Source organism: Haliotis asinina, chromosome 2 (assembly GCF_037392515.1).
Source record: "Haliotis asinina isolate JCU_RB_2024 chromosome 2, JCU_Hal_asi_v2, whole genome shotgun sequence".
Taxonomy (NCBI): domain Eukaryota; kingdom Metazoa; phylum Mollusca; class Gastropoda; order Lepetellida; family Haliotidae; genus Haliotis; species Haliotis asinina.
The window spans coordinates 100,056,463-100,069,360 of NC_090281.1; the positions used below are offsets into that span (position 1 = coordinate 100,056,463).

At 40.0% G+C, this 12,898-nt stretch overlaps 1 protein-coding gene across 3 annotated transcripts; it reads right to left on the bottom strand.

Moving 5' to 3' along the window:
- On the bottom strand, positions 1 to 12,680 carry LOC137274695 (steroid receptor RNA activator 1-like). Of its 3 annotated transcripts, none has more exons than XM_067808037.1 (6): positions 12,626 to 12,680; positions 11,717 to 11,869; positions 10,875 to 11,185; positions 10,396 to 10,504; positions 3,357 to 3,427; positions 1 to 1,424 (listed from the first exon to the last, which is right to left on the bottom strand). In XM_067808037.1, exons 1-6 carry the CDS (start codon positions 12,642 to 12,644, stop codon positions 1,248 to 1,250), a joined length of 840 nt encoding a protein of 279 aa, XP_067664138.1. In that variant the 5' UTR covers positions 12,645 to 12,680; the 3' UTR covers positions 1 to 1,247. The 3 variants fall into 3 exon arrangements, with proteins under 3 accessions (XP_067664138.1, XP_067664139.1, XP_067664140.1); XM_067808038.1 differs by having other exon boundaries at positions 11,726 to 11,869; positions 12,626 to 12,658; XM_067808039.1 differs by lacking the exon at positions 1 to 1,424 and adding an exon at positions 1,730 to 1,923 and having other exon boundaries at positions 12,626 to 12,658.
- Between the last annotated feature and the right edge of the window lie 218 nt (positions 12,681 to 12,898).

Below are 12,898 nucleotides of genomic sequence, written 5' to 3' on the forward strand. Positions count from 1 at the left end.
TTTCTCTGTTTTTGTCTTGGAACAAACTTTCATGAAAAGCTTCATAAGGTATTGGGACATGTCTGTAAAACATTACTGTGAAGGTTGGCTTATACATTTACTGAGTGAACCACTAGTCACTCCTGTCTGTCAGCATGACCCTGAGGCTAGAGCACCTTCACCAGCCAGGGTACTGTTCCAGGGAGCACTTGACAGGGCTTCACAAGTCACACAAGTCCTGATTACACACAATCTTGTGAAAGACAGAAACATTTCCCTACATATCCATTCATTTCTGGATAATAACATTGTCACAAACATCCTTCCCAAAAGAATCCCATCAAACATCCTTCCCAAAAGAACCCCATGAAACATACTTGTGCACTCTGATATATGATATTGTGAGGTATTTATACACATGTGTATATCTTGACAATAATGGTAACAAGAGACAAGCAGTAACCATAGTAATATTATGAGAAGACTATTTAGGACGGACAAAATATAGTTCCATATACCAAGCACCTTAAGTACATCTTAAGTACATCTTCACTGCTCAGGCCAAAGAGTTGAACACACCCTCATTAGAGCGAGTGTGGTGTGGTCACACAAATATGTTAGCAAGAGTCAAATGTTTCTCAGACATGACACTGGGCTGTCTTGTTTTTTGTTTTAAAACAAAAAAATTAAGGAGATTGCTTCAATATGAAGAAAAGTAGATGAGCTAAGTTTGTGATTTTATCTGATACAATTTACATAACATCCCAAACTGCAACCCGAAGCGTGTAATTTGGATGACACAGTAACAGAACAAGGTCTTAGATGTCATGGATGGCAAGAATAGCTTAAGCACTGATCACCTTGATCAGTGAATTACACGAGCAACATTTCACTATGTTTAGCCTTAAAGCTGGACTTGCTATCAATGTGATTAGAATTTCATTCACTCAAAAAAGTATTCATTTAGCACAGCAGAATTTACTACTGGTGTGGGTGGAGGCTGAACCACATCAGAGTGTAAACTGACCATCATGGGAAAGAGTTACATTACTTCTTGGTATCTACAAGCTTGCTCCAGGCCGATGAGTAATGAATGACACAAGTTATGCAAAATGGTAACAATTGTTCGATAAAAGTTGACATAAATTTCAAGAAACTAATAAAGGATAAGAAGGCGAGCATGTTACTCTTCTGATGGCCTGAACATGAACAAATACAGAGTTGTAACAAAAATAAATAAAAGCAGGATAACGCTGGTGATACTTGGTTCAGCTATCACCAACTACTGGCTGTGTTTCAGTGGAGGTCAAGGTTTCTGAGGTCTGTCCTTGACCCTGAGGGTCATCTGAGGGTGAAGAGCAAGGTTGTTCCGCGGCTGTGTTCTGTGCTTGCAAACTGTACAGTTCTTGGATAAGTCTCTTGATGCCTACCATCCACTGGTTCACCTGTAGGATGACAGTTATATGTTACCAGAGAGTCACATGTTACCTGGGTGTTACCTCACACACAATACCTCATCACTTCTTCACAATATTACCATTAATGTGTGTACTGTAGTTGGCCCAATGGGCCAGCAATGTGTAAATGGCATCATTAGCCTTTGCAGTGTAGGTGGCATGATTATCACACCTCACTTTTGGCTTGTTGCCATGCGATACCTTTGTTCTTACTGTAGGTGTATGAGGCGATACACCAAATGTCTTTTCATACATTTACACTTTTACTATACTTCTAAAACTAACAACAAGAATCATTTTAGTCATTTATTCTGGACCTGTTACAAACTGATATTGGACACTTCCAACAGAAGTTTCATTCACTGTCCATTAGTGGCATCTTGAAGATCTACTGTCGTGATTGCAATCTGGTGATCTTTGATGGTGGGGAAGATGTACCCTAGGCCTTCGTATCCAGTGCTGATGGTTGCATGTCTGATATCTCCTTCTGAAAACCGTCAGAAGTTCTCTTGTACAGCCCTATTGCCGAGCTTCTATTCATTCCAGGACCAATTGTTCATCGACCTTATTCCCTTGTGCACCCTATTTTTGACAAGCCATTCAATGTAATGTCAATTTCCAATGTAATACAACAAAATGAACAGTTTCAGGATTACTATAATATAGTTTTCCAAATGAAAGAATACATACCTAAATGGTAGCTTTCCTCCATGTTTTATACCTATACAGTTGCTCTTGCTTGTCTGAGCAAGGAACTCAACACACTCACCAGTCTCATCATTCGTGAACTTGAACTGGTTTAATTGCAGACTGGAATGTTCATTTGCAGCATGCAATCCAAATATTTTACAGTTATAAAAGTAAGTGATGTTTATCAATCCTTGCTATGATTCCATGTTCAAAGTGAAGGAATCCCACAAAAGTTGTTCTTGGGCAACATGAATACATTTTAAACATTTTACAGTTCCAATCCCATTAGAATATATCTCTTTCATCCTGGCATCCAGCATGGCCCTGAAATATGGGAATTCCACCTTTTTTCATCAATGAAGTTAAGGTCAAATCTCTTGTACTCATCCCTCCAAAAGCGCCAAATACCAATATCTATAGACTTGACAGTGAGAGCAGGGTATGGAGTACCTTCCTGATGATTAATCTTGCAAAAGTTTATTTGTTTGGTTGTCATATCCTTGGTGAGGGGAGGAACCAGTGCATACATTTCACTCATCTTCATACAGCATTTCATCATTCACATGTTTCTAACACGAGCCCACAAATCATATACATTCATGCACCACCGGGTATGTTTTCTCATGTTACTTGGAATCCAGCTTGCTTGAAGTTTCTCTAAATCCTGTTCATTCACTGGTTCGTTAAACCTAACTGTATTCTTCATTGTCCAGAATATCGTGTGCTGTCAACTTGTGACAAAATGGTGTCTTCACTGTCGCTCATCTCCATCTTGAAAGCACACGGTGCAAGCTCCTGTTGCGTTTGCTTGCACGACTCCACGAGTGTACCCGAAAACACTACCATTAAAACACTGTCAGTTAAACTGCAGTTGAAAACTTAATGCTCCTTCATTGTAGCCAGTTAAAAATAAATATTTTGTTAATTGAAATAAGAGTGATATGTCTGGGAGCAGAGCCATGGCATGACTACTAAGCGAGATTCATGTGCAGTGTCATGGTAACGCACAGGCCCCCGCAGTTGATATTGACAACAGACACATTGCCTACATAGGGGCTCCAAAATTGAAAAATTTTGTGAAAATATATAATACTGGACATAAATTACACTACTTGTACTACACGCCTAAAAGTGAGGTGAAATATAGGTTATTTCCATACTTCCCTCGATGTGTCGGCAAAATGACTTAAGTCACAGCTGGGTTAAAGCATTATGACCAAACAGACTCACCTCATTTGTATAATCCACCATTAAAGACAAATGGATGCTATTTGCCAGGTCAAGGTTGTTCTCTTTCAGTGCTGAGGAGAGATCGAAACTAAAATTAACATGTTGCCATGACAACTCACTCAAAGCCCACTGGAAGCAATTCATCCTCCCCTCTCTTTGGCACTCAGTGTCAACCAGTCAGGTTATCAGTACACAATACTGTAATCATCTCACACCCATATTTGGGAAAAACACTATATAACATGACACTTCACTGCCACCATGTACATACTGTAACTATCACATCCACATTTGGGAAAAACACTGTATAACATGACATTTCGCTGCCACAATGTACATACTGTAACTATCTCACACCCACAGTTGAGTAAAACACTATATAACATGACACTTCGCTGCCACCATGTACATACTGCAACTATCACATCCACATTTGGGAACAACACTATATAACATGACACTTCGCTGCCACCATGTACATACTGTAACTATCACATCCACATTTGGGAACAACACTATATAACATGACACTTCGCTGCCACCATGTACACACTGTAACTATCACATCCACATTTGGGAACAACACTATATAACATGACACTTCGCTGCCACCATGTACATACTGTAACTATCTCACACCCACAGTTGAGTAAAACACTATATAACATGACACTTCGCTGCCACCCATGTACATACTGTAACTATCTCACACCCACAGTTGAGTAAAACACTATATAACATGACACTTCGCTGCCACCCATGCACATACTGTAACTATCACATCCACATTTGGGAACAACACTATATAACATGACACTTCGCTGCCACCATGTACATACTGTAACTATCACATCCACATTTGGGAACAACACTATATAACATGACACTTCGCTGCCACCATGTACATACTGTAACTATCTCACACTCACAGTTGGGTAAAACATTATATATCATGACATTTCGCTGCCACCATGTACATACTGCAACTATCACATCCACATTTGGGAACAACACTATATAACATGACACTTCGCTGCCACCATGTACATACTGTAACTATCACATCCACATTTGGGAACAACACTATATAACATGACACTTCGCTGCCACCATGTACATACTGTAACTATCTCACACCCACAGTTGGGAACAACACTATATAACATGACACTTCGCTGCCACCCATGTACATACTGTAACTATCTCACACCCACAGTTGAGTAAAACACTATATAACATGACACTTCGCTGCCACCCATGTACATACTGTAACTATCTCACACCCACAGTTGAGTAAAACACTATATAACATGACACTTCGCTGCCACCCATGCACATACTGTAACTATCACATCCACATTTGGGAACAACACTATATAACATGACACTTCGCTGCCACCATGTACATACTGTAACTATCACATCCACATTTGGGAACAACACTATATAACATGACACTTCGCTGCCACCATGTACATACTGTAACTATCTCACACTCACAGTTGGGTAAAACATTATATATCATGACACTTCGCTGCCACCCATGTACATACTGTAACTATCTCACACCCACAGTTGAGTAAAACACTATATAACATGACACTTCGCTGCCACCATGTACATACTGTAACTATCTCACATCCACATTTGGGAACAACACTATATAACAAGACACTTCACTGCCACCCATGTACATACTGTAACTATCACATCCACATTTGGGAACAACACTATATAACATGACACTTCGCTGTCACCATGTACATACTGTAACTATCTCACACCCACAGTTGGGTAAAACACTATATAACAAGACACTTCACTGCCACCCATGTACATACTGTAACTATCACATCCACATTTGGGAACAACACTATATAACATGACACTTCGCTGCCACCATGTACATACTGTAACTATCTCACACCCACAGTTGGGTAAAACACTATATAACATGACACTTCGCTGGCACCATGTACATACTGTAACTATCACATCCACATTTGGGAACAACACTATATAACATGACACTTCGCTGCCACCATGTACATACTGTAACTATCTCACACCCACAGTTGAGTAAAACACTATATAACATGACACTTCGCTGCCACCCATGTACATACTGTAACTATCACATCCACAGTTGGGAACAACACTATATAACATAACACTTCGCTGCCACTTTGTACATACTGTAACTATCTCACACCCACAGTTGGGAACAACACTATATAACATGACACTTCGCTGGCACCATGTACATACTGTAACTATCTCACACCCACAGTTGAGTAAAACACTATATAACAAGACACTTCGCTGCCACCCATGTACATACTGTAACTATCTCACACCCACATTTGGGAACAACACTATATAACATGACACTTCGCTGCCACCCATGTACATACTGTAACTATCACATCCACATTTGGGAACAACACTATATAACATGACACTTCGCTGCCACCATGTACATACTGCAACTATCTCACACCCACAGTTGGGTAAAACACTATATAACATGACACTTCGCTGGCACTATGTACATACTGTAACTATCACATCCACATTTGGGAACAACACTATATAACATGACACTTCGCTGCCACCATGTACATACTGTAACTATCTCACACCCACAGTTGAGTAAAACACTATATAACATGAGACTTCGCTGCCACCCATGTACACACTGTAACTATCACATCCACATTTGGGAACAACACTATATAACATGACACTTCGCTGCCACCATGTACATACTGTAACTATCACATTCACATTTGGGAACAACACTATATAACATGACACTTCACTGCCACCATGTACATACTGTAACTATCTCACACCCACAGTTGAGTAAAACACTATATAACATGACACTTCGCTGTCACCCATGTACATACTGTAACTATCACATCCACATTTGGGAACAACACTATATAACATGACACTTCGCTGCCACCATGTACATACTGTAACTATCACATCCACATTTGGGAACAACACTATATAACATGACACTTCGCTGCCACCATGTACATACTGTAACTATCTCACATCCACATTTGGGAACAACACTATATAACATGACACTTCGCTGCCACCATGTACATACTGTAACTATCACATCCACAGTTGGGAACAACACTATATAACATGACACTTCCCTGCCACCATGTACATACTGTAACTATCTCACACCCACAGTTGGGAACAACACTATATAACATGACACTTCGCTGCCACCCATGTACATACTGTAACTATCTCACACCCACAGTTGAGTAAAACACTATATAACATGACACTTCGCTGCCACCCATGCACATACTGTAACTATCACATCCACATTTGGGAACAACACTATATAACAAGACACTTCGCTGGCACCATGTACATACTGTAACTATCACATCCACATTTGGGAACAACACTATATAACATGACACTTCGCTGCCACCATGTTCATACTGTAACTATCTCACACCCACAGTTGAGTAAAACACTATATAACATGACACTTCGCTGCCACCCATGTACATACTGTAACTATCACATCCACAGTTGGGAACAACACTATATAACATGACACTTCGCTGCCACCATGTACATACTGTAACTATCTCACACCCACAGTTGAGTAAAACACTATATAACAAGACACTTCGCTGCCACCCATGTACATACTGTAACTATCACATCCACATTTGGGAACAACACTATATAACATGACACTTCGCTGCCACCCATGTACATACTGTAACTATCACATCCACATTTGGGAACAACACTATATAACATGACACTTCGCTGCCACCCATGTACATACTGTAACTATCACATCCACAGTTGGGAACAACACTATATAACATGACACTTCGCTGCCACCATGTACATACTGCAACTATCTCACACCCACAGTTGGGTAAAACACTATATAACATGACACTTCGCTGGCACTATGTACATACTGTAACTATCACATCCACATTTGGGAACAACACTATATAACATGACACTTCGCTGCCACCATGTACATACTGTAACTATCTCACACCCACAGTTGAGTAAAACACTATATAACATGAGACTTCGCTGCCACCCATGTACACACTGTAACTATCACATCCACATTTGGGAACAACACTATATAACATGACACTTCGCTGCCACCATGTACATACTGTAACTATCACATTCACATTTGGGAACAACACTATATAACATGACACTTCACTGCCACCATGTACATACTGTAACTATCTCACACCCACAGTTGAGTAAAACACTATATAACATGAGACTTCGCTGCCACCCATGTACATACTGTAACTATCACATCCACATTTGGGAACAACACTATATAACATGACACTTCGCTGCCACCATGTACATACTGTAACTATCACATCCACATTTGGGAACAACACTATATAACATGACACTTCGCTGCCACCATGTACATACTGTAACTATCTCACACCCACAGTTGGGAACAACACTATATAACAAGACACTTCACTGCCACCTTGTACATGGAAATACTGGTTCTAAATAAGTCTGAAGCACCATATTGCCAGTGAAGATTTAGGGTGTCTGCCGCTACAAGCTCTACAGCAACTGTCACAAACTGGGAGGTAAGATTCCTGGAGTTTAAATGATCAAAAGGTTTGATTCAAATTTGTGAAGGCGCATACAGAAAGAAAACCTAGGTAGCAAGTGTTAATCATTTACGGCTACAAACAGAGAAAACATTAATCACTTAGTCACCGTAATGATGTAATGATGTGACAACGTGATGATGTACTACATGCAGAGAAACACTTGACACTGGCCTTATGGTATGTTTCCTTATCCCATTTCCATTTTGTTAGGTCACTCAACCGTACAGTGTAAATGCTAATGTAAATAAAATATTTCTTAAATAAAAATCACTTAAGAAGACAAACCATCAATATCCCCAGCAATGGCAAAATACTCTTAATGAATATGTCTGAAACTTATAATGTCAATTGTTTTGGTGTGCACATGGTAAAGTGGAAGGACAGTATTGAAAAGTCTTTAAGTTCTGCCCCAGAAAGGAGCACTACCACTTATTTTAATGGAAACACAAAATCTTTTTTATTCAGAAAATCCAAAACTATCAAAAGGTGCCATTAACTAAAAGGCCTATCCATGTGACAAGTTTGGTAAAGAAATAGATAGTGGTTTTAATGTTCTGCTCCAGAAAAAGAGCACAACCACCAAATTCAGTCAAAGTCAAAATTATCACCATGGAAACCCAACAAATATTTTATTCAGAATTCTGAAACTTCAAAAAGGCACAAGTACACCACCAAACCTATCAATGTGCCATGTTTGCAGAAGAAATAGATTAAAATTTCTGCTGCAGAATATGCACATACCCACAGACAGAGTGCATTCTAATACCCCTACAAAACATGTTACAGAGAATAATAATGACAGTCATAAATAATTGTGTATGTACCAGAAAATCCAATGATTGATACTGTAAGCACCAACTGACACAATCAGGGTATGAATACAGAATCAACCACTTGATCCATAGATCCATAAAGCTGTGTACAATGACCAAGACTGGGTCCTACAGACAAGTACTGGATTCCTCCCCGGGACTCAAGCAACAACAAGCTACAGCATTCCATCCATAAGTATTCGGAAAATCCTGGTACATAATTTTAATATGGTGTGATGTTGTGCCGTATTTTCAAGGTACTGCAAAAACTATGTCGTCTTACACCATGTAATTTTGACAGTGATTGGTATGTCATGTGAGCCTCACATGGACAGAGTTGTGACGTCACTTGTCGTCTGCTTCACTGAAATTGCGATCGTAAACAACATGGGTCGGAAATCGAAGGAATTATCATTGACTGTAAAAGAAAAGATCATCACATTATTTGAAGCAGGGATAAAAAGATCTTAAATTGTCAGGATTGCTGCAGTGCCTTCAAGCACCGTTTACAGTTTTTTAGACAGATATTTGACATGAGAAAATACAGAAAATCGCCATAAAAGTGGAAGACCAGTTTTGTTCAAGGCTCGAGATGAACGACAACTTTCGTCATGTGTAAAAAAGAATCGTAGGAGCTCCTTGAACAAAATTACCAATATTTTCAATGATAGCAGGGACAGAAGTTTCTCCAAGCGAACTGTTGAGAGAAAACTACATTCAGGAGGATTTCATAACGCTCGGTGAGAAAAGTCATTAGAATTCGTGAGGTGAATTGTAGAAATCATGTGGTGTGGTGCAGAGGGAAGAGAATGAAAAATGTTGCTGATTACTGGAGTCGTGTCATCTTCAGCGATGAATGAAAAGTTATAGTGGGCTCTGACAGTCGTGAGAGAGTCTGGAGAAAAGTCAGCGAAGAATGGCTAGGTGATTGTATCTGTCCTCCATCACATAAAAAATTTCGACTCATGATTTGGGGGATGTATTACCTACAATGGCGTGGGGACAATGACGGTTGTAGACGGCAATATCAAAGCACTGAAGTACATTGATATATTAAATGACAACATCTGGCCCGTTATTGTTTGTCATTTTCCAAATAATGACTATATTTTTCAAGATGATAATGCACCTGTACATCGGGCTCATGCAGTGCTGGAATTTCGCCATATCAACAATTTAAACAGTCTAAACTGGCCTGCCAAGTCTCCTGACTTAAACATTATTGAAAATGTGTGGTGGAAACTTAAAAAGGAAATTCAGAAAAATATTCAAAATATAAACAGTGTTGCCAACTTGGAACATTCCATCCATCGTGCGTGGGAAGGTATGTCTGTCCAGTACATCAGATCGCTCTACAACACCATCCCAAGGTGACTTTTGCGAGTAATTACCTCTAAAGGTCATATTACCAAGTACTGAGGTAAGATAAGTTTGTTTATACTTACCTAATTTAATTTATTAACACAAAAAGTCTATAAGGCGAAACGGCATGTAATGACCGCCATGTTGATTTTCTGAATACTTATGGCGGAATGATGTACATGTTGTGGTTACCTTCGGCAAGCTGTCCAAGTCGCACTTTGACTGGTGGAGAGACCTGTCCCCCCTGCCACATCTCCTGGAGCAGTGCTATCCTCCGCATCACGTCCTCTGCAGCTCGACCCTGGAAGACCAGAATTAACACATTGAAAAATCAGCCCCAGTGATCCTGACAAACAGGAAATACAACTGCCATCCTTCAACTTTTCAGATGCCTTGCTTTCAGTCAGCAATGTTCGTGCCATACAAATTATCGTCACATAGTAAAAGAATCATTAGCAATCGACACCAGGGCTAGTCTTCAGGCCTTAAGTCCAGCTGTTCTCAAAGTTATTCTGGACTCAAACTGTTACAAATTGCCAGATGTGTCAAATTTTATCCCACAATAGTCATCACCATTTCTTCCACAAATAATGATGAGGATCAATAGTTTGTTTTTCACAGACATTGACTACTGTATTCCCCTGCGAATACTGAGTTGTTGACATACCGACCTTGAGTTGTCCACTGCATTTGTCCCTGACTGTCTTCAATGCCTCCTGTATGTAGGTCAAGAGTTCAGCCTCATCTTCCATCTTCAGCCTTGCGATCACATCATCCAGTGTCTCCCTGTTCTCTGCCACTGGTCTGGCCACTCCTGGGTGAGAGATCAGCCCTGGAGACAGCTGAGAACCAGGCTCTGGGGTGGGTATGAGAGTGGGGACCACCACAGGAAGAGGTGTGGGGGTACATGTATTTACCGCAGGAGGTAACAGTTGTATATTACCTAGCTTTGGGGGACCTTCAGCTGGATTCAGGATGCTGGCTGTAACAACAGAATTAACGATAGGTCAACAAAACTTGACATATTTCATGCATCTCGCCTTTTGCAGTGAAAATCAGAAATATGTTTCAAAAGCTGTATCATATTATAATAGGTATACGTCTAACAGTTATTCCCACAGCATATTATCATGATAATTCTTTGATTAAATAACAGCTATTAATAAAACAACACATTTATAGCACACCTACTTCTTTAGCTTTATGTGTATGATGTATTTATAGTCTAGTCAAAAGGGAGACAATCTTAACTAGGCATCAAGTTGTCTCCCCTTCACTACTGTGCCCCTCACACTACTTCAGTCACTGAATCATTTCTCTTCACTTTGAATTGATTACATAAATAAGCATGAGCACCCTTCATGTAATACGTCCTTGGGGCCATTACTCTTGAATACTTACAAACGCACTGATGAAACATCTGTATTTCCCTACTTTCTAATGTAAGTGATCACTAAAAGACAGGTGCATGCCTTGGATTTATGCAGGTCTTTTCAAATGCAGAATCACTTACCAGTCATACTTGTGCCATCACCAGCTGAAGGCGGTGTTGCCATGGGGTACGCTACTCTCTTGTTCAGAGCAGTACGTCGCGGAGAGGCCTGACTTTGAGCAGCAGACCCATAATTGAAGAGGGGAGGGTCATTCCATCCTCGGTCAGTGTTACCTGAAATAAAATACCATGCTACTCAATGAACATTTATTGTCTTTATGTTGCTGTTACAAAATTGCTTACTGCTGCATAAAAATACTGTCTTTTTTCTACATGGAATTTATCTATATTTCTCCAATCGCAAAATGAATTTTTTCTTCACAACCGTTATATCTGGATTTGTCTCTGTTAACACATACACATTGCTTTTTCACGCGCCAGTCTTGCACTTTACCGGGCGCACTAACCCTAACCCTATACCCTAAATGTAAGGATTGTAAAGGGGAGCGCCCAAGGGCTAACGATCGTGCAGTAGCGAAGACTCGTTATAGCGCGATACGCTGTGACTGCTGATAAACGAGCGTTCAGCGCCAGCCGGACTGCGGTCGGTAAACTGCAGTCTAGTCAGTTTTGTTTTGTTTACAAACACACAAACTAGAAGCTATGTCTACTTTCTGAACAAAAACGTGAGAGAATGAGTTAACCTGGTCTTATTCGTTTGAATTACACTGTTTATCGGAAGGAAAGGAATCAAACAATAATTAAATGTCTCAATAAACCATAAAGAGTGAAACTAAACTGCACATCTTTTCTAATCGGATGTTTAGAGAAGTGTCAATCGTTTACTATTGGAAATTGTTCAGAGGTTACGAGTCTGTCAAGTCTGGTTCATTGTCACCACAACCCTTTGAAATAAACTTGCAAAATCATTGAGCATGGAGCCCAAACGTCGAACACAAGTAACGGCAAACAACAACTTCGCCAACTCACCAGGCCTGGGAGCTGCCATGACAGTCACGTGACGTTCCCAGCCAATGATATTTTCCCAAATGGGGTACCTGTTCGCTGTTACATCATTTGATCTCCACCCTTCTTCTTAGACATATTTTAGTTTATTTCATTGGCGTTGAAATTATAAATGCAGTCGACATGGTATGCAATCTTATAACAAACTCCTGAGTAGTCCACAGTAGCCATATTTCCTAAGGAATACTCAGTATAGGATATGCCAACGAACAGTATCCAAATGTTCAGAAAAGCGAA

What these genes read in the sequence shown, in the direction of transcription:
- LOC137274695 (XM_067808037.1), bottom strand. An exon ending in TGATGGCACAAGTATGACTG is followed by an intron (nt 11,186 to 11,716) that starts GTAAGTGATTCT and finishes CTGTTGTTACAG; the next exon opens with CCAGCATCCTGAATCCAGCT. An exon ending in TGGTGGATTATACAAATGAG is followed by an intron (nt 1,425 to 3,356) that starts GTGAGTCTGTTT and finishes GTCATCCTACAG; the next exon opens with GTGAACCAGTGGATGGTAGG.